General features: G+C 45.3%; 1 protein-coding gene across 1 annotated transcript in view; it reads left to right on the forward strand.

Moving 5' to 3' along the window:
* Positions 1-22,213, forward strand: part of trrap (transformation/transcription domain-associated protein) — a 71,715-nt gene that overhangs the window by 22,619 nt on the left and 26,883 nt on the right. The window contains exons 37-57 of the mRNA XM_031842955.1: positions 877-1,005; positions 2,099-2,365; positions 2,671-2,877; positions 5,094-5,252; positions 5,387-5,539; positions 6,224-6,334; positions 7,110-7,256; positions 9,251-9,464; positions 9,694-9,822; positions 10,697-10,846; positions 11,893-12,092; positions 12,470-12,591; positions 13,747-13,960; positions 14,118-14,297; positions 14,445-14,591; positions 14,983-15,102; positions 16,567-16,854; positions 17,248-17,385; positions 17,713-17,825; positions 18,600-18,735; positions 20,664-20,855. Coding sequence (XP_031698815.1) covers positions 877-1,005; positions 2,099-2,365; positions 2,671-2,877; positions 5,094-5,252; positions 5,387-5,539; positions 6,224-6,334; positions 7,110-7,256; positions 9,251-9,464; positions 9,694-9,822; positions 10,697-10,846; positions 11,893-12,092; positions 12,470-12,591; positions 13,747-13,960; positions 14,118-14,297; positions 14,445-14,591; positions 14,983-15,102; positions 16,567-16,854; positions 17,248-17,385; positions 17,713-17,825; positions 18,600-18,735; positions 20,664-20,855 — 3,516 coding nt within the window. The remainder of the gene's footprint in view (positions 1-876; positions 1,006-2,098; positions 2,366-2,670; positions 2,878-5,093; positions 5,253-5,386; positions 5,540-6,223; positions 6,335-7,109; positions 7,257-9,250; positions 9,465-9,693; positions 9,823-10,696; positions 10,847-11,892; positions 12,093-12,469; positions 12,592-13,746; positions 13,961-14,117; positions 14,298-14,444; positions 14,592-14,982; positions 15,103-16,566; positions 16,855-17,247; positions 17,386-17,712; positions 17,826-18,599; positions 18,736-20,663; positions 20,856-22,213) is intronic.

Consider the following 22,213-nt stretch of genomic DNA (forward strand, 5'->3'; position numbering starts at 1 on the left):
GTGTGTGTGTGTGTGTGTGTGTGTGTGTGTGCGCGCGCGCGCACACGTACACTAACACACATCTAATGGCAATATACAGTGATTGATGTTTCGAGGAGCTTAGTATTTATAGGAGCAGATGAGGCTTAAGAACAGACTCCAAGCCTTCTCTTTGTGTCTTCATTTAAGCGGCCTGCGTGCATGTTTCTGCATGCGTGTGCAAGTCTTATCAACCACGCATGCACACTGTGCAGAGCATGCGTGGATAACGTTCTAACGGAGGAGCTGGAACATATGCTGCCACAGCTCGTTCTCCGGTGAGCGATGCGCTGTCCGTCCGTCCCCCCATCCGTCCCGTCCCCCCCCAAGTGATGGATTGAACAGGGAGGGTTCATTAACAGACAAATCCCTGCAGGTTTCGGGGGGTGTTTGTTTGTAAATTGCATTTTAAGCCCTTCATTTTGTTTTTGCGTCCAATGTGTATGGATTAATTAAGAGAACGTGTTAAGAGTGTTTTCTTCTCCAATTCTTGAAATGTCACATTTTCTTTTATTACCATTGTTTTGTGTCACATTTGGTATTGCTGCGCCTCGAGCCCGTCTTTACGCTCCTAAATTATTTGTCACTTTCGAGAGAATCAACGTTTTATTTCCCTGTTGTTATTATCATATGATTTAAGAGTAGACGACTATTTCATCACTTGATTACGTGTCATGGAGAGCTCGGAGTGTGCCGGTGTGTCTTTTATGCAGATCTTGAAAGAACACACGAGGTCATTGTCTCCTTTTTGTTGAATGCATATTCTCCTAAGTAAATGCCATAAAACAGTAAATGAAATAAAACAACAATTATCTCTCAGTAAAATCATATCAACGTGTGTTTTGTCCTGTTTCTTAGGTGTTGCAGCACATCCTCAACCTGGCCTTCCTGCACAGCTTTGAGAAGGGGGAAGGTGAGCAGCTGCTTGGACCGCCCAACCCTGAAGGAGACAATCCTGAAAGCATTACCAGTGTCTTCATCACAAAGGTACACACGCAACACATACACGCGTGCAGCGATTCCTTCCTCTCAACATCTTTCTTCACGTCCAGTCTGCTCACTTCTCTCTCTCTCTCCCCCTCCCTTCTTCTTTTGTTCATTACTCACCAGCTTTGTCTCTCCATCAGTCTCCCTGATTTCATTACCTGCTGCATTTCCTCTCATAATGTCTTATCAGTCCAGTACATCTCCATACTCTCAGTCATCATCCGTTGGGTCCTACTTAGTCTGATTCTTCTTTCTCCCGTGGCCTCCACACACAACTTGATCATTAATTGCTGTCATTCCATCTTTCTCTTCTTCCATCTGTCTTTGTTTTTCTCCCTCCCTCCCTCCCGCCGACCCCTCTTTCCATCACGTTTTCATTCAGCAGGCCAGACTATAATTCCTGGTGTAAATGCCACGATGTGACCATGCTAAAGGTCGGCATGTTTGCGCTGCGGCACATCTCATCACTGACTAACACCAGTCCTAATGGCTGCTAATGGCTCCTCTTCGGTCTGGTTTAAAACTCATTTCCTCTCTCTCTCTCTCTCTCTCTCTCTCTCTCTCTCTCTCTCTCTCTCTCTCTCTCTCTCTCTCTCTCTCTCTCTCTCTCTCTCTCTCTCTCTCTCTCTCTCTCTCTGAATGTTCTCTCCTCTGTGCCCCCCCCCCTCCTCCAGGGAAGTCAGATGGTGATGGTTGTTTTGAATGGGGGACTTTGTTTTTGCAAGAGGTTTTTTCAATATGTGAAAAAGTATATCGTCTGTTTGACCTCATTTAAATGTAATTTTGCGAAGTGAAGATTCGTCTGAACTGCAGTATACCTAGGCAATACAATATATTAAATAGAAGGTATTTATCTTTCTTATTGATGCACCTGAAGTGCACTAAGTAATCTAAGACTCTGTTTACTATTGAATTACAGCCACACATAACAGCTCTCAGGCACACACAAAAAAGGGGTTTTTATATTATACACAAAACATCTCTTGTTTTTGACTATACTGTGCTAATGTTGCGCTATGAATAGTAAAAATTGTACCTATTTCCCCCTCACTCAATAATCTTTGACCCCCCACGTCTCTCCCAATCTTCTAAGGTACTGGACCCGGAGAAGCAGGCCGACCTGCTGGACTCGCTGCGAATCTGCCTGCTGCAGTTCTCCACCCTGCTGGTGGAGCATGCTCCCCACCACATTCATGACAACAACAAGTCGCGCAACAGCAAACTGCGGCGCCTCATGACCTTCGCCTGGCCGTGCCTCCTGCCCAAAGCCTGCGTGGACCCGGCCTGCAAATACAGTGGTCACTTGCTTCTGGCCCACATCATTGCAAAGTTTGCCATTCACAAGAAGATTGTGCTGCAGGTGAGAGAGAATGAGAGGAGAAACTCAGTGGAGCGCGGGTTTAGCTTAACACAGAGCTTAAGATGGAGAATAGAGATAGAACTTGTGTAGCAGGTGTAAACTCACTGAATGATCTTGTAAAATGTAAAAACTGACAAAACAGCAGGATTCAATTGACATGAGCTGACAACAGTCCCATGTTCCACATACTTTATAATGTGAATGTATTGGGGGGAAAAAAAGAAATACAGTGGTGATTTAAAAAAAAAAAACGAAGTTCAGCATCACTGGTACAGGAAATGGTACAATTTATTTTCTTTGTACAGGTCTTCCACAGCCTGCTGAAGGCCCACACGATGGAGGCCCGGGCCATTGTACGGCAGGCCATGGCCATCCTGACCCCAGCTGTGCCGGCCCGCATGGAGGACGGCCACCAGATGTTGACGCACTGGACTCGCAAAATCATCGTGGAGGAGGGACACACTGTGCCGCAGCTGGTCCACATACTGCATCTCATTGTGCAGCACTTCAGGGTGAGCAGATATAATAAAGAGCACGCACACAGAAATTGCAGTTTGACAATAGTGCACCACCTTCAGCCCATAACTATAATGTGCTCCAGTGAAGCACATGGGGGGGGGCAGTTGAGAAGCTATTTTAGTTGATTTTCCGAGTGCCCTGAATTAAAAACTTTAAATGATGATGGAGCATCATCATTAAAAGTTGGAGTATCTCGTATTGCCCCTTTAAATAGTCTTCACGATACTAGTTGCTTCACTAAATGTGAGTTTCATATTGACAGTAGACAGGATGCCGGTGTTTGGGTCGGTTGCCTCCTAGCCAAAAGCTGGATCATTTGTCACTGGGCAGTGGAGCTAATGGTAGCCGCCTGCTGCCTTTTAAACACCTTAATGCAGATGCAAAGTCCCGAGCTTCTCGGTGATGACCAGCAGAGTCCGAGAGCGTCTAGTCAACACCAGCAACGGATCGTTGGGCTTTATGCTTGTCTTCCTCCTTAAACTTCAAAAAGACACTTTCTGCCCTCTCGCTCCTTCAGCTGATGTTCGCCGCCTCGCCAGTCTCTGAGCAGGAGACTGACATTTTTCTCAGCGCCACTCTCTATTTCACTGACAGGCTGCTCTCACTGGGCCAGATGACTAATCTAATGTAATCACATCAGCATAATTACACTAGGGAGGAGATAATGACAGACAGATGAGAGACTTTGTGCGCGTGTGTGTGTGTGTGTGTGTGTGTGTGTGTGTGTGTGTGTGTGTGTGTGTGTGTGTGTGTGTGTGTGTGTGTGTGTGTGTGTGTTTGATAAAGAAATGCAGAGACTGTGTGCGCGTGTTAGTCTGGGTGCACACGTGATGGACAGGGCTTAGCCACTCTGTCATTAAAGGCCTGTGAAGTCCTGCTCTATCGACTATAATTACCCGCAAAAGTGAGAAGCTTTAATATTCTTTGACACTGGCAACAGCCCTCAGATAGACATCTAATCTCTTGCTCTTTTGTTCTGCGCGTCCCAGTTGCAGTTTTGCGATGAAACTAAGTGACTCTTGAGTGCGACGCTTGAGAGCGCGGGTTCTCGTGGCTAAGTGTGTGTCATCACGTCCTTGAGACTAAGTGGGAATACGACTTCAGAGTTTGCCCCCTTCTGACTCTGTCTCAAAGTGATTGAACACCCTCTTAAACTTTGCATGTGTTATCATTCCAAAATCTAGAGCAAAGTATTGGCAGTGTAAGAAAAATTTTCCGTTATCATTCGTGCAAATGAGGCTCCATGGGCAGACTGACTGGATCTCTTTCTGTAAGACGAAGCGGACGCGAGGCGGTATCGTTTTCGGTTCACAGGACTCTCAATTGCCCGGAGAGTGGAGACCTCTGATTTTAAGCATTTAGACAAACTGTCTTCTTTAGAAACTTTAACTTTGGTTTTAGGGAAGGAATCGCACAATAACCCGCTCTCATAATTGCTTTTGGGTGGCTGCTAAGGCAATTGAAGCCAAGTCTAATTTATATCTGAAGATACTGACAAGGAAGTCCATTAAAAATGAAGCTGAGGGAAGCAACGGTTCCCCTCATTTGTCGTGGATGCTCTGGGAACAAGGTTGCCAAACCAGTAATAGACTAGAATGTCAAAAGCAATATCAATTATTTTGCAAAACCTACATGTGTAATATCATAATTCTATAGTTCACATTACTTTTTTTTTTTATCTCACTGAAAGTTATGCAGCGTCTTTCAGTCTATGTGTTTGGGTTCACCCTCTGGTAGGCATGCAGGCAGGAAGGAGGAGCGTTTTCGTGTGAGGAATTTATTTTGATGGGCTCACAAAGTGGGGTTTTTCCACTCGTGCAAAAGAGGTTTTTAAGCTCATAATCTTGGTGTGTGTGTGTGTGGGGGGGGGGGGGGGGGGTGAAGTAAAGAATGCAAAAAACAACAGGCCCCGAGCTACATCGGCATTTTATTTTATTTTGAAGTTTGGTTTCTTTAAGTACTGCTCTGTCGTCTGTTCATTTGCTCACATATACTAACTCTGCCATTGGCATCAGTGACCATCTGCAGTCGGTGCTTCAGGAAAAGCAAATGCGGCCCAGTTCTACCTCACACTTTGGGTTTAGAATACCAAATACGGAAGCTTTCGCAAACCAGATATTCAAGTTGTTGTACTTCACTCTATATTATATTACTAGATTGATTTTACATGTTATTTCTTACGTTTGTACTTGCTGCTGTCTCTCTCCAGGTGTACTACCCTGTGCGCCACCACCTGGTGCAGCACATGATCAGTGCAATGCAGCGTCTGGGCTTCACCCCCAGCGTCACCATAGAGCAAAGGAAACTGGCTGTGGACCTGGCCGAGGTGGTCATCAAATGGGAGCTACAGAGGATCAAAGACCAGCAGGTGTGTTCATGGACTGCCATACATGTACAATCACAACAGGAATCCAGAAGTCAAAGACGCTGTCATTCTGTAAACTGCAACTGTGTTAACTGGTGGACTCCTCCTCCCTCCCTGTCGCTTATTGGGGTCGGCAGCCGGAGTCCGAGGCTGAAGTAGTTGCTGGCGGTGAAGGGACGAGCGGCGGTGCTGTGAAAAGAGGACTGTCTCTGGAATCTGCCGCCACTGCATCCGCTGCCGCCGGGCAAGACGTCAAGAGGTTCCGCACGGCGACCGGAGCGGCCTCCACGGTGAGCTCAGAAGTATGTGGGTGTGAGGGACAAGTCACTTTATAGCCAGGACATTTTCTTCTGCTTATTATTTCTGCTGCAAAAGTTTCACAAGATCATTAATATTCTATTCTCTTCTACCGTGTTTCACCGAGCGCGGGGCGTAGCCTCTCCACACACGCGTGATGAGCCCTGGTGCGTTTTATGTGGAGTGAGCACTTCGCCGGACTAGTTAAAAAAATCCTTTTAAATGCTACGTTGTTTGTCAGCGACAGACCATATGCCAGTTCATATGGGAACTTAGGAGGCATTTGACATTGTGTGCTCTGAATAATTCTGCATGCAGTTAATGCACCAGTCATCTTACATGCTGTGCTGTGGATCTAACTAATGTGAAGAGTAGTGGTTCATGTGGATTTGGATAAAGTAACTGATAAATATTTGGAAAAGGTACCTATAGATATCTAAAGAAACTTCAATGTGTTAAATCACAGTCGTACACAGGATCTAAAGAAAATACTACAAAAAGCTGTTGTCCTTTCTGTAAACACCGGCACAAGTCTTAGTAGTTGCAGTCATAATGACTGAGTGTAATTCCCGGCTTCTTTGACCGGGTGTCGGGAGAAAAATGCAACCGCAGCATGCAAACCGATGTGAAATAGTAATATTTACAATGTTTGTACGTTTTTAAAATTTTTATTTTAGGTGTTTGGCCGCAGCCAGTCCATGCCAGGAACAGAGACCATGCTCACCAAGCCTGTCGAGAAACAACATACGGACACCGTGGTCAACTTCCTCATCAGGATAGCATGCCAGGTAACACCCCGCCATGATGCACGCACACACACACACACACACACACCATCTTTCTCTCTCTCTTTCTCAAACTGACACACACTCACACACGGTACAGTTCTGCCAGGTAGGATACAGCTGTCCTAACCCGCCCGTGGTGAACGTGAAGCACACCTGGTGGCTGCCCTGAACACATCTCTGCATACACACACACACACTCTGAGTTCGCTCACACAGTCCCTTGGTCCAGTGGCAGTGATGACCTTGGTTACAAGCTTGAAATAGTGTGTTGGGATTTCGCTCACCTTGACTTCTCCCACTTCTCCATTCTCACTGTTCATCCAACCATCTCCATTGAACATAACCGCTGGGGATCACTCACTGTTCACTGAAGAGTCTAAAGAAACATCTTTTTTTTGTATTCTACTCGATAACGGTGTATTGTGACACCAAATTGATCCCTGTAGAAAATGTGTATCTGTTCACCGGCCCCCGGAGATTACCATCAACCAAAGAACGACGCACACAGAGCTGATAGGGTTTCATTGTCTTGCTAAAGGATGCTCCCGCATGTCAACATATGAGGGCTTCTGCAGCGCTGCCTGACTGAAGGATTGTCACCTTCCTGACTGTGCCACTGTTGAACTCTAGCTGCACGAATGAAATTACAATATATGGTGACAGTCCTTGTCTCTTCTTGCCCTGTGTGATTTCTCCCCTCGTCGAGAAATTGAAGATGAAGACCCGTTGTCATTGATAATGATACCAACCTTCCTCCCCCTTCTCTCCCGTCTAGGTGAACGACAGCACCAACGTGGCGGGGTCTCCGGGGGAGCTGCTCTCCCGTCGCTGCGTTAGCCTCATGAAGTCTGCCCTCAGGCCTGACATGTGGCCTCGCGCCGAGCTCAAGCTGCAGTGGTTTGACAAGCTGCTCATGACCGTGGTAAGATATGCCGTACGCCTTGAGACTGAGGGCTGCCTTTATGTTTCGCATTCACGCTTGTGTTGGTGACATAATTGGTTCTACGCCGTCGTTACTGCTGCGTCTCCACTGCATTTCCCAGAGATCACTCGTCAATCACTGCGTCCAGACCTGTAATGGCCTTATCTTTTCTATTTTGTGATGGGGACCGTGCTGTTCTTCGTATTAGTAACAAACAAATGTATTTGTTTACGTGAGTGTGTCACAGATTATTTGAAGTCGCAAGTGCATGTCATCAACAGTGTTTTTTATTCAAACAAAGTCTGAATAAAATTTAAAATATTCCGGCTCGTTGTTACAGCTCAAAGCAATAATCAACAAACAGGAAAGGGTAACTAATGCGCCTCTGCTGTTCGCTTTTTCCAGAGACCGCAGAAGTTACTCCGTCTCCGCTTAAGCTCTGTCTTAGTGTTTGCTCTAACGCCTCCGAGTCCTTTGTCTGTTATCAGTAATACATGAAGTGAGGCGCCGACCGCCATAATGACAAAATAATGACAGTGGTGAGATAACAAGAGTCTATCCGGGTTGCCCTGTGCCTTCTCGTTCAACCCCCCCGCTCCCCTCTCCATCCTAAACTCCTCATCCTTGCTGCCTGTGTGCCTCTGTGCTCCTCTCCTCGCCGCTCCCTCTGTCTCTTGCCCCCCCCACTTCCTCCTCTCCTCTCTCATCTCTTCTTTTTCTCTTCAGCCTCTTATCGCGGCCTCCCTTCCTGCTCTCTATTTTTATCCGTCACTCCTCTCCTCTACTCATCTCTCTGGTCTGATTCAGCACCGCTGTTCAGACAAGGTTATCGCCGCGCGCCGGCAATTGTCACATACTTCCCTTGTTCCCTTTTGGGGATCACTGCATCGGTCGCACCTTTCTCTCTCCGCCTAGTACACACACACACACACACACACACACACACACTCACACAATCAGCCCCTCCAGATCCCACGGGGATGGTCTGACAAACAAGGCTTTCTGTAGGTCTTATGCAGATGCACATACACGGGCCCTTTCCCCCTTGGGAGCAAGCTCTACCTGCCTAGCCGTCTTACTCCGACTAATGAACAATGCTCTAAATCGGATTACCTTTTATCATCTCACTGTACTGGCGTGGCAGTGATTAAGAGCCGGGGAGGAGTGGCGTGAGAGTGCCGGGTGACACGCGCTCAAAACATGCACACGATCGCACGCCGAAGCACATACATGCCCGAATCTGCATGGCTTCAGAGACACGGTCCCGTTCTGTTAATACGGTGCCGAATCAATACCACCCTAATATCTACCAGGAGCTTTATCGCAAAAGTCACCTTGTTCATTAGCCAAGATTAGTGCTATGGATCTGTCCCAGATTATCCTCTTGGCCCTGCAATCGCTCCGAACCTTGATTGCAATTTAGACAAAATTAGGACCCAATGTTGGCCATTGATCTTTGGTTTAGCGGCAATCACGCTGCCTCGGTTCTTTTGTGTGAGAAATACCTCTGTGTGTAGAATATTGATTCCCGAGTCGTCTGTCTGTGTAATAAAAACTTGGATGATTAATGCATCTAGGGATGAATTTGCAGAATAGTTTTTTTCTTGCTTTGTTTTAGAGTTGTAGACTTGGGTCTGAAAAGATAAGCCTTAATATTTTCCTTGATATGGAGGTCACATTTATTAAGAGGCATAATAGGGTAGGGTTGGGTGTTATTAAAATTCCCCTACAGATGATATTGCTCTAAGAAAAGCGACAATATAGGAAATTATTCTCCAAAAAAAGGTGAAGAGAGAGACGCACATAGACATAATGGATAATTATCTATGGACTAGAGTCGTATTTGTTGCAATGCGGGGCATGGTGAGATCAGTTAATCAGATCACTTGACTGGTAGTAACTGCCATCGTATAGTCTGTCCACCGTTGACCATCTTATCCACACACTTCTTTTCCTCCACTGACCTGCTTCCACTATTCTCCATGTCCTCTCAGGAGCAGCCAGCCCAGGCTAACATCTCCAACATCTGCACCGGGCTGGAGATCCTCTGCTTCCTGCTGACGGTGCTGCAGTCCCCGGCCATCCTGGCCCATTTTAAGCCCCTCCAGCGGGGCATCGCCGCATGCATGACCTGCGGCAACACCAAAGTCCTGCGGGCCGTCCACTCCCTCCTTTCTCGCCTCATGAGCATCTTCCCCACCGAGCCTAGTAAGTCGCTGGCGTTTAATGCCTAAATTGTAACAGGCCAGCTTGCACTCATACACTCAGGAAAGCACTGCATGTCTGAGGAAATTGTTAACTAAAATATTTGGACCGTTGCTCTGTTGATTGATGCTTAAATTCCTAAATGCGCTTTTATCACGCCTTGTGCTGAAAGCAAGGCATTGATTTGGATACTTCTCTTTGTTTGACGTAAACACTGCTTCTCTCCCTCTAGGCACATCAACGGTGGCATCGAAGTATGAGGAGTTGGAGTGTCTGTATGCTGCTGTGGGCAAGGTCATCTATGAGGGACTTACCAACTACGAAAAAGCCACGAGCAACACTAACCCCACACAGCTCTTCGGTAAGACCTCCCTCACCGCTCCCTTTTTTTCCTTCTTCTCCATCATCCCTTTACTCTCACGTTGTCGCTCATAAACCCTGCGGGTGTGTGTGCGTGTGTGGGGGGGGTTTGGTTTGGTTTTTTACAATTTTTCACACTCCCTCTCCAGCCTTACAAAAACCAAGCCACTGTAGTCACTTTTTCGCAATTAAGCTGGTGAGTGGGTCGTTAAAATGCAAGCCGACGAGCCCCGCCGCTCGGGCTAACATCTGGTCTGTTTAAACGGAGGCCACAGTCCAGCGGTTTGGGAAAGGTTGTTTCTGGAAGAATTGCTGCTTTCGGCCTCCCTCCCCGTATGAACATTACTGCTATTTAACCAGATGTCCGAGAGTATTTATATCAAAAACTTACATTGAAGCTTATTCCAAAGAGACAGTTATTAGATGGTCTTTTTCTTTTATTTGAACTATGCAATAGCTTTCTGAATAAAGGGCCCTTAAGGTGACAGATGACTTTTGGAGAACAGACTACGGGTAATGCTATTCTGTATGGTTTCCCAAAATGGCCGTTGTGGTCAATAAAAAGCATTTGGTGTCCTGCTGTCAAAGAGAGGAAGCGCTGATGTGATTGGGAGGGGGGGGGGTTACATTTTAACATTTGTCTCCCCTCTAGGGAGAAGCAACAGAGAAGGACATTTCTTTTACTTGTCCTTCTGTGATAAACTTAAGTTAGATTCCCTTTAAAGAAGAAATAAAGTCTTTGTCGTGCTGTGTATATGAACACAGGCTGACTGCAGGTGTGTGTCTGTCACTTTGCCCCACAGAGGTTAGGGTTCTTGTCATGTTGTTGTGTTTCTCACTCTCTCTCTCTCTCTTCCCCTTCATTTGTCTCCCAGGAACACTGATGATCCTGAAGTCAGCCTGCAGTTACAACGCCAGCTACATCGACCGCCTCATCTCGGTGTTCATGCGCTCGCTGCAGAAGATGGTGCGCGAACACCTGAGCCCCCAGCAGGCCAACCCAGGGGTCACGGAAACCAGCACGGGTACATGGACATGAATTCAGTGGAAAGAATACGAGGAAGCCAGACTTCAATTGAACTAATATTACAGTGCTGCAGCTACAGCTGGCTGACATGATCAGGAAGGCTAGTGTGCATACTTATCCCCAACTCCGATCCAACAAGGGCTGTGCGTGTGGTCACTTGTACACATCGCAGATGCACACTCGTTTGTTGACTTTCCTCAGACTCCGTTAGAGCTCAGGTATCTCAGCAGAGCCCGGCTCCTTACAAAGGCCGGATCAAAAGTTCTATATCAATGAGCCCAGCTGTGTTCTCAATAGCTTTCGTAGTCAGGTGAGACCCGCTCTACAGATAGTCTGCTTTCACAGAGAATGTTTCTCATCTCTGTATCGTCTCTCCAGATAAAACAAACGGATGGTAACCTAGTGATGTTTTGTTATGGGTTTGAAAGGGTAGACAGTGTTTGATATAGAACCGCTTGACAACCTGCCTCATACCGCAGGCAGCAAGGGTAAAGAGAAGACAAGTGTTGTTTAAGTGCTTTAGGTTGTTTAGCTTCCTCATGACTATTACAAAATTCATCAAGGTTCCTGTCTTCTCTGAGCTTGGCTTCACCGGATTTATAGAAGTCGGGCACTACATGATTCCTGTTGCTTCTTCTCAGAAGGAGGTAATGGCTTTAAGATGCTATCCGGGCTCTAAATTGCTCCCTAATGACTATATCGGGAAACACAGACATCTACCCTCTACTAGGCACAGTTCTAGTCACTAACTAACCTCATGTCTCTCTAATCTAATGAACTTCCTTGTAAAGTAGTTCCAACCCGACTGTTGAGTTGTATTTTTGGCTGCTATCACCGCTAAAAATATAGAAGTGCAGGACTCACATGACCAATATTTTGGTTGCTTACCTAGCTGATATTGAAGACACACTAAATTCAGCTGGTGTCTTTTATATACTGTGGATAATACTTTATCCACAACTGTCAACAAATACTTTCCATCGATATTAGTATAGCTTAAATCCTCAGTCCTGCTTCTGACCGTTAACCCCTCTGTTCCTCTAGTGACCAGCGAGCTGGTGATGCTGAGTCTTGACCTGGTGAAGACTCGCCTGTCCGTCATGAGCATGGAAATGAGGAAGAACTTCATCCAGGTCATCCTCACGTCGCTGATTGAGAAGTCACCCGACCCCAAAATCCTCCGTGCTGTCGTCAAAATTGTTGAAGAGTGGGTGAAGAACAATTCTCCAATGGCTGCGAATCAGGTAAGAAGGAGGCTTACTCTGAAACAATAGTAAGTTACGCAAATATAATGTGTGCAAACAAAATGCGTGATTTAGCAGATCATCGCATTGTTTCTTTGGTAGTAGCAGGTGGGAATCAGCGCTGAATCAGCAATGTATATTTTTAAAAAGGTGTGAAATCCAGTGAGGTTAACATTAGCATTACACCCACAGAGGTGTCTTTGGTCTTTATTTTATTTTACTCTGTAGAAGGACAGCAAGCAGTAAAAAGCTGAGCTGGACAGAGAGATGCAGTTACAAGAAAGAATCTGAATATCTCTCTCTCTCTCTCTCGTTGATTTTCATCGCCGCTATCGCTCCTTTCTGACCGACATCCCTCTTCTTCCACCTCCCTCCAGATGCCCAACCTACGCGAGAAGTCCATCCTGCTGGTGAAGATGATGACCTACATAGAGAAGCGCTTCCCCGACGAACTTGAGTTAAACGCCCAGTTCCTGGACCTCGTTAATTACGTCTACAGGTAATTACCGCCATTCATCACATGGCCAAATGGCCGTACCGCTGACGCCACACCGCCCTTGCATCCATCTTAAAAAGGAGGAATGAAGGTCGCGGAGGGGAAAGACGCGGGAGGTTGGGTCAAGATGAGGAGGACGGGGGTTTGAAGCATGTGTGGTGTACCATTCATGGTCCTACTGCCGGCTATTCATCAAACTCCGGCCCTTTTGTCTTTCCGTCTCGCACATGTACACATTTAATCAGCCAAATGTACATCGTATTCCTCCAGCCCATCTGCTCTTCATGTCAAAAGGTTTAAAACGAGCCGTAAAGCCGTGATGGACAGCGAGTAATGATAATGGAATGATAAAGCAGCTGTGCCAGTACAATGTGTGATTAAGAGAATGGCGCAAATAGGGGCAATATGCAGCTGTGGCAGCCTTGCCTTTTGTTGTTTTTATCCCAGCCTCCCTCTCTCCTTCTGCTATGTGAATCATACCCATGAGGCCCGTTTAGAGCAGCAGGATGATGTCGCAATGATGACATTTGTTATTTAAGTGTTAAATACATGACGGTTGGTGCTTTAGTAACTGTGGAGTAACCACATTAAAGATACTTAATTTCACAGAATATTCAGTGTTAACTGCCATCTCCCCGCACTTCCGTGGTTGTCAGTGTTGCACTACACGGCTGTTTGAACACGCGGGCGCCTTGCGTTAGAATGTTGCTCCGAGATGACGTTTTGTGCTAATTAGTAGTATACACAATTATGTCACAGTTACACAGAAATGTATAAAAGAGCTGTAAATATAACTTTTATAATATTCTTTGTATTATTTTAAAAATGCAGTTTTTCTTAGCTTGTGTTTTTGGGTTCTCGGGCTTCCACATTCTGTAGGTGTGTGATTGGTTGTCTGTGTCTATGTGTCGGCCCTGTGATCATCTGGCGACCTGTCCAGGGTGGTACTGTTCGGATGATATTTAGTGACATAATAAATATACAAATGCACTTAACGAGTGAGTGTTGTTGCAGTGGCATATGCCAATATTGGCATACGTCACTGCTATTCTCAAGGAATGCCACTGAGCCCTTAGTGTCACAGTGATTATTGTCAAATGGGTAAAAGCCGGCACGTAAGCTCCATCACACAAACGTTTTGCCCGTCGCATGATTCAGGGACGAGAGCCTTTCAGGAAGTGACATCACGTCCAAGTTGGAGCCGGCCTTCCTCTCGGGACTTCGGTGCAGTCAGCCGCTGATCAGAGCCAAGTTCTTTGAGGTGTTTGACTCCTCCATGAAGCGGCGCGTGTACGAGAGGCTGCTCTACATCTGCTGCTCTCAGAACTGGGAGGCCATGGGCAGCCACTTCTGGATCAAACAGTGCATAGAGGTAAGCCCATCGCTGCATCTGGTCTTTTAAAGCCTTTTATCCAACATTAAAAATAATGCATTTTTCATTCAAAGGTAGTTTAATTTCAACTACCCTCTTGTTATCATGTCGTTTACTGTCACTGACCTTTTGCACCTGCTCTTTGTGTGTGTGTTAGCTGCTGTTGGCGGTGTGTGAACGAAACACCATCATCGGCACCAGCTGCCAGGGATCCATGCTGCCCTCCATCACTAACGTCATCAACCTGGCTGACAGCCACGACCGCGCTGCCTTCGCTATGGCGACACATGTCAAGCAGGAGCCACGTGAGAGTCAGACCAGCGAGACCAAGGAGGAGGTGGGAAACACTCGCACACAATACATCAAGAGACACATAAATTATCACACTATCCAATTATGTGTGTGTTACATACTGTGGTCCTTAAAGCTTCTTGGTTTGCAAAGCTCTCCCAAAAGACAATGGTTTTCCTCTCGACTGTGGCAGGATGTGGAGATAGACATAGAATTAGCACCAGGTGACCAGACCGCCATCCCCAAGACCAAGGAGCAGGCTGAGAGAGACGCAGGCAACCAGCTGCACATGCTGACAAACCGCCACGACAAGTTTCTCGACTCACTACGGGAGGTCAAGGTAAGACTGGCATCTACTCTGTCCAGCAGTGTACTGAGGGGCTGAGAAAACTGCAATGTTGACGTGAGGAACTTTCAGTATTATCCTAATTACCCAGGGGCCACTTCTAGCAGAGAACACAGTGTTTGAGATATATCATTTAATCATATTTTCAAATATTTTCCCTCATCTTTATTTTGCAGAAGGTTTTTATTATCCAGCACCCTGCTGATTTTCATTCTAGCTGTAAAACGGGGGACGTGTTTTTCAACGTAGAACATCAGTTGAATACAATTACCGACCCAGTAGGATAGCGAATCCGCAGTGCTCTCGAGCCCCGAAGACAGGGAACCACCGCCTTGCTGAGTCAGCAGCTGTCATTAATTTTTATTTTGTCTCTGCTCTGGTTTAGACAGGGGCACTTCTGAACGCTCTGGTCCAGCTCTGTCACATCTCCACACCGCTGGCTGAGAGGACCTGGGTTCAGCTCTTCCCTCGCCTCTGGAAGATCCTCTCTGACAGGCAGCAGCATGTGAGTATAACATCCTGGCCTCTACTTGCATCCAGGGCACAGAAGCACGTAGCTAAGTAACTTCAGTTTTAGGACATTTCAGTATAACTATAACGAGTATGTGTAAGTATGTAAGTCATCACAATAGGAAAAAAGAAATGCATGCGTCTTTGTTATGCACCTGATGTTTTTAGCATCAACATCCAGCTTTGTGGGGAAATATTTGATGTAATTTAGCTTGTTACGTACTGCCAAAATATTGCATACTGTGAGCCAAGTGGACCCACTGCTTTTTAAAATCTAAACAATTCGCTTGTTTTGTAAATGACACAATGACAATTCAGTCTCTTTCTGAATCACAAAGACAGATGCACACGTATGTCTTCTCTCCATCTCCTAGTATTTTTTGCACATTGCCTATTTGTTCTCCTTGTGCCCAAACGCATACATACTCATCCGCTCTCTATATGCTTTTCTGTATCTCATCAACGACGCAAGCTGACAGTAACTCTGACCTCGGTCGTCCCGTTTGTCTCAAAACATGCAATTCCGCTCATTGAGGACTGATTCATTTCTGCCTAATATGGAAACGAGAAAGCAGAGGGAAGAACGCTGTAATGAGTTTAACGAACCAGATGCATGTCGAGTATTTTGAGACTCGTTGAAAGGCCCTGATTTGAAGTGATTGAGCTCTTCAACATCTGAAAGATGCAGTCAGTAGAGATATTGCTTCAAAGTTTATTTTCTTCCTGTGTGACAGGCATGATTCACTGATATGTCACGTGTTTGTTCTGACGCCTACCTCAGCCCTGCGTTTCATACCGCTATTACACCATATCAATTCATGGTGGAAATTGAATGATCACTGATGCTCGGGCTTTATTTCTTTGGGGGGGGGGGGGGGGGAGAGATTGCATGGGAATTATAGAAAAGCATATTCTCCTCAGGAAATGAATTTGATGACATACTGGCCTTCTCCACCACCAGCCTCATTAAAGGGACCATCAAGGGATTAATTATTCCATGCTGTCAACGGGCAGTGGAAATTTGGAAATTCTATTCTTTACCAATACATCATTTATTTCTGAGTGTGTGTCAGTCATGATTATCAGAGCACTAACTCAGCGGTCACACTCAAAAGTCTATTTTGTGCAAATGTGGCTGCTCTGAGAAGCTTTTAAACGAGCGAATAATGCTATTACCTGAAATAACAGTAGACGTTCTGAAGTCTTTCATTTTCTGTTCTGAATACACAAACAGGCTGCATACGATGTGTCCCTTCCCAGTCACCGTACTTGTTTTTTGTTACCTCTTTTTTTTTTTTTTTTTTTTTAACACCTCTCTGTTACTGGAAAAAAGGCATCATGTTGCATCCCATACATGCAACAGAATACCTTTATCAATACGCTATATCAGTGCACGGCTGCTTAAGTGAAACTGTGTGTAGTTGATGAGCTGTCTCTCTCTCCCTCCTCTGCTTTGCAGGCTCTGTCAGGAGAAATGAGTCCTTTCCTGTGCAGCGGCAGCCACCAGGCCCAGAGGGACTGTCAGCCCAGCGCCCTCAACTGCTTCGTCGAGGCCATGTCCCAGTGTGTGCCTCCCATTCCCATCCGCCCGTGTGTGCTGAAGTACTTGGGCAAGACGCACAACCTCTGGCTGCGCTCCACTTTAATGCTGGAGCAGCAGGCCTTTGAAAAGGGCCTCAGCCTGCACAACAAACCCAAGCAGAGCACCGAGTTCTACGAGCAGGAGAGCATCACACCACCTCAACAGGTATATATACATATACATATATATATATATACACTTTGAGCTGGCACTATCAAAGTTTAAAGATTTTTTTTTTTTATTTTGGATATTATTTATTAACTTGGCAATTTACAATATTGGTACAGTGAAGTGTTTCCTCCATGACTTTTATTTGTCAGGAAAAGAAATTCTCAAAAAACAAAATAGATCATAATTTTTTTTTTTTCTTCTTCTTTTTTTTCTTTTTTTATTAATCCTTCTCTTCCACTGTGGAGGATCTGAAAATATATTTGTCATGTGCGTCGTGTATTTTTTGTGCGTCTCAGCCAAAGCTGCTCTCGTTCATACATAGTGCGATCGCTGCAAACGTTTCAATTTGTTCTGCTGCCGTCTACATTTTGCTCTACCTCTCTACAGGAGATTTTGGACTCTCTAGCAGAGCTCTACTCTCTGCTCCAAGAGGAGGACATGTGGGCCGGCCTGTGGCAGAAGAGGTGCAAGTTTCCTGAGACCGCCACGGCCATCGCCTACGAGCAGCATGGTTTCTTTGAACAGGTGAGCGTTGTCCTGAAAGGAAACCAGCGGGCACTTTCAAATGAATGCATGGTCCTACTTACGAGACTCTGTTGCCAGTTTATTGGGTTCACCGTCCTGCAAATAAATCCTACCACCATGAAGGTGTTATTTAACTTTATGGGCTGTAATTTGTGGTGCCGTTAAATTATATTGCATTTCACTGAGAGGTGTTTCTAATCTTATATATCCATTTATATCAACGAGGATATAAAAGAAAAGGTTGCATCGAGGCGGGCAGGTTGTACTGATAATCATTCTATTAGCCTCAAAAAGCTTTTTATTAACATCTGTCACGTGTCTGTTCAGGCCCAAGAAAGCTACGAGAAAGCGATGGAGAAGGCCAGGAAAGAGCATGAGAGGAGCAACGTCTCCCCGGCCATCTTCCCAGAGTACCAGCTCTGGGAAGACCACTGGATACGGTAAGGTTTCTGGATCCCAGAGGGCAGTCTCGTGTTACACATCGAGAGAGCCAGCGCAGCACAAAACCAGTGTGAATTGTTACTTTAATACCTTCATATATATACTGTGCACCATTGATTGTTCAAACCAGATAACGTGTATTTCATTCATGACACAAATTATACGGCAGGGCACCCAGAAGCCGTAATATAATCAACAAATAGGATTTCTGTATGAAATGTATATTTTTCTTGTCATTGCTTTCTTTGCAGGCCTAAATATAATTTTTGCTCATATATGGGTGTGGCATAGGTGCGGTTATTGGGAAAATATGCATCTGTCAGCAGCGATTTTTCAAGTCAACTTTAGTTGTGATGTATCTGAATTAAATTGCTTTTTAATAACAACTTACCAAAGTCTAGGACGACCACCATGCCTCCCTGCTGAACCAGTCGTTTCCCTGCCTGTTAAAACCTCATTATTATTATTATTATTTTGAAATGGTAAAATTAAATGTATTTTACCTCTAATATTTGGTGTATTTTACCATTTCTAGCATTAAAGAAGTCACACATATATGGCCTATGCAAATGTGAAAAACCCAGACGGTATTTTAAAAAGCCCAAATACATTTTTTTTTAACCAGGCAAACCTCCCACAGTGACGGCTCCAAATGACCCACTGTACTAATAGAAAGGAATTCAATTTATTGTTTAGCACAGCTGTTTCACATTTATAAGCATACACTGTTTAAAGTTGCCTAAACCTTTCACCTCCCTCGTCTTCTTGTCCAGCTGTTCTAAGGAATTGAACCAGTGGGAACCTTTGACAGAATATGGCCAATCCAAAGGCCACTCGAACCCTTACCTCATGCTCGAGTGTGCTTGGAGGGTTTCCAACTGGGCTGCCATGAAGGAGGCTCTGGTACAGGTGAGCAGTGTGCAGTCCCAACGTAAAAACACATTACTACATGTATTTATACACGTGTAAACACATCTGCACACAGGACAAAAACAGTAGAAAATAGAAGTCACAGACGCAGTTGAGCCTCTGTAGGCTTGAACCCAGTGAACCAGAGCCTCGACTCTACTTTTTCATTTCACCCCTGCTTTCAGGTACAGTGCTGTACGTTAAGTGCAGGCCTCGTGTCCGTGTGAAGTATAGTTACTTGATATTGGGTCCGTCCACACGGGGATAATGAGCGAGCCGGCTGTAAAGCTGTGGTAATGCAGTTCAGCTTTTTGCTCCGTTAATTTATTGGCCTCGTGTTTCCTAAAACAAAGTGTAGACGGGTGGCAAGCTCGTGATAGTACCTGACATATAACAAATACTCCTGCTTTGCTCTTCCAAGGAGACTTGGAACCAATCAATTGAGCCACTCTGTCCTAAGGTGACACCTAATTAAATTGTCTGGATGGCAGCACCAACGCCGCTATATCCCTTCCTCCGTGTTCCCTTCCTTCCTTCCTTCCTTTGTGTTCCCATTTCCCTTTTTTTTTTTTTTTTGTCTCTCACCTCTCCTTCTTCTTTATTTGTTTTTTTCTTCCTGTCATCGCTACCCTCTCTTACCTCCTGCTCCGTCTCTTCATCCCTCGCTCTGCGGCTCTGGTTTTAGCGGCTAATATTTACGACAGCTGCGTGCGTGAATAATTACCCCCAGCATCTGCTGCGAGGCGATTTGTTTTATGGTGGAGGAGAAGGAGAAAGGCGTTCAGTCGCCGGCCTGCCCACTGCTCGCCAGCTCAGAGGCGAAGTCCAAATGTCCCCCGCTTTCGATTACAGCCGGCTCATGATGAGGGCGGCCCTGTCTCCAGGATATTCATCAAGCGTCAACCCCCCCGATAAGTGTGCTCTAAACGGTCACTGTAATTTCCTCCGACATCGGAAGAGCATACACAAATATACACCTATGCTTCCTCATTCTCTTGCTCTTTTCACTCTTATAAACACACAGCAGCAGACCTCAGGTTTGATGTGGCGGGCTCCCCTGGGCTGTTGTTTGTTTAGCGTTAATGCACTCAGCGATTTAATCAATAGCGGGGCCTTTTCATCTCCTCCGCCTCCGTGTCAGACTCGCCAGGTTGATTAGTCATTAGTACAAAAGTCGTGCTGAAACCATTTACAAAATGAACTGGAAACAGTATTGTGCGTCTGTGCTAAACTGTGCAGGGACAGTGTCATAGGTCTTTTCCCCCTCGGGTGTTTTCATTTAATTAAAACTGCCACAGTCCCAACTGCTGTGAAGGGTTTGCTCTATTCTGCTTGACATCATACGGACAAACAAGCACAAGAATAGCGCGCCACATACACGACTGTATCTGTTTCAAGAGAATATGTCACCAAATCCACAGTCATTCTTGAATTAATCTTTTTTTTATTTGCAAATAACAGCTTCTGTCTGTTAGTGACTCAGTCAGCTGTTCCTGAAAGTATACATTTTTTAATGTACTGCTCATGTGTCATGCCACGAAATAGTTAAGGAACTTAAAAACAAAGCGAATTAAGATAATTAAAAAAACAGTCCTAAACATGAATTTATCCTGTGTGTTAACGGGATGGATTTATTAGGAAAACCTGTGGATTTATCACAACATAAAATAGCAAGATGAAGTTGTTTTTCAGTGCGAACACAAGTAAAGATTGATTTTCTGGAGACGGCAGATGGTAGAATAAGTAAAAGACTGATTAATAAAACAAAACATTTCTGGTCTTTAGATGAATGCAAACTAGCAAAACTCTTTTCAGAACTTATTCAGAACAGAATTTATTCTTGATCATTCAGTTTTGTAGCCGCCGTCTTCTGCTCCTATACACGTGTGTTGAGACATGTAAATTGACCTTCTGTGCGACACTTCCAGGTGGAGCTGAGCTGTCCTAAGGAGATGGCGTGGAAGGTGAACATGCACCGCGGCTACCTGGCCATCTGCCACCCGGAGGAGCAGCAGCTCAACTTCATCGAGCGGCTGGTGGAGATGGCCTCCAGCCTGGCCATCCGGGAGTGGAGGAGGCTGCCTCACATCGTTTCCCACGTTCACACGCCGCTGCTGCAGGTCAGTGTACACAATGCATGAAGGTTTTCTGTCGAAAGGCTCCCGTCAGACCGACGCAGCAGCCCGGGAACCGGGGATGAATAGTGAAGGGAAGTCGGTTTATTGCGATAAGGGCTTGAAGAGATGCATGTCAAGAGAGTGTCGGTGGCCCTGAGATGTTGTTGAGTGACTCTGATAACGGCCTCTATCTCCTCTCACACTCCATTTTGTAGAATTGAGATGGATGATTAAAAACGAAAAAATATCAAAAAACTTTTAAGCCTCTTTGATTCCACCATGAGAGATTACAATAGACAGGGGCAGAGATGAGAAGGGAGAAAATTGAAAAAGGTAGAGTGAACAGAGAAGGAGAGAAGAAGAAGAAGAGTTAGTTTAGAATAGCTGTAATTACTTCCCTGCCATCAGATACCGTTTGATTAAATACCTGCAGTAGAATTACATTTACATGATGAATGGGACAGTCTGAATGAAGGTTAGAAATGGGCCATCAGCTGATATTAACAGATAATTGTGAAAAATATTGTATTGCCTAATTTATTTTGTTTTGGGAGATGCGAGTGTGTGTGTGTGTGTGTGTGTGGGGGGGGGGTTAAGTCTTCAGTAAAGCTCTGATTCACTACATTTATCTTTTCAAAATGGGTATTTGAATTGGGTGACTACGCTCTTTGTTATTGTGTTTGTGTGTTGTGGTCGTGCGTGTGCTCGCATACGTGCAGTCCAATTATTTACCCCAGTCGAGGGAAAACAAGCTATTTATTCCTCTGCCCAGCCAAGCCGCCTGTTGTAAATCTCCATTCCAAACTCTATATCTCACGTTCACGACTCCGCGAGCAGCGGAGAATAAGAAGCCCAGACTGTGCAAATACCGAAAGGGGTTCACAATACCATTCCAATGAAGTTATCATCAAATCCCAGCTCTCAGCAGTGACTGGCGATCAATGGATTATCACCCACACTATCGATTATGAGGGTTGGCTTTAATATTGATTGATGAGTAATTATAATGGAATGATTGATCATGTGTTCACAAAGCGGCTTTGGGGCGATCAATGGGGCTTTCTCTTCCACGGAGTGAGATAGAAGCCCTCCATTATCATTTTCACATCTCCTCGTCCCTTTTCTTCTTTGCCATATTGGAGCAGATTGGCCATTGAAGTAATATAGGAAGACGTTACGATTTTTCCCCCACAAAATAATTTTGATGGCACGAAAGAAATATTGCCGGGCTGTATTTCTAACGCCAAAATGTTTGCATGACGTGTTCACAAGATGCTTAATAATATGTGTTACAAGAGGCAATGAGAAGGTTATGTTACAGATCTTGCAGTATGGCTGTCTGTGGAGGTAAATGTGTTGGG

The sequence above is a fragment of the Anarrhichthys ocellatus genome, unplaced genomic scaffold, assembly GCF_004355925.1.
Source record: "Anarrhichthys ocellatus isolate YVR2014 unplaced genomic scaffold, GSC_Weel_1.0 scaffold4, whole genome shotgun sequence".
Classification (NCBI taxonomy): domain Eukaryota; kingdom Metazoa; phylum Chordata; class Actinopteri; order Perciformes; family Anarhichadidae; genus Anarrhichthys; species Anarrhichthys ocellatus.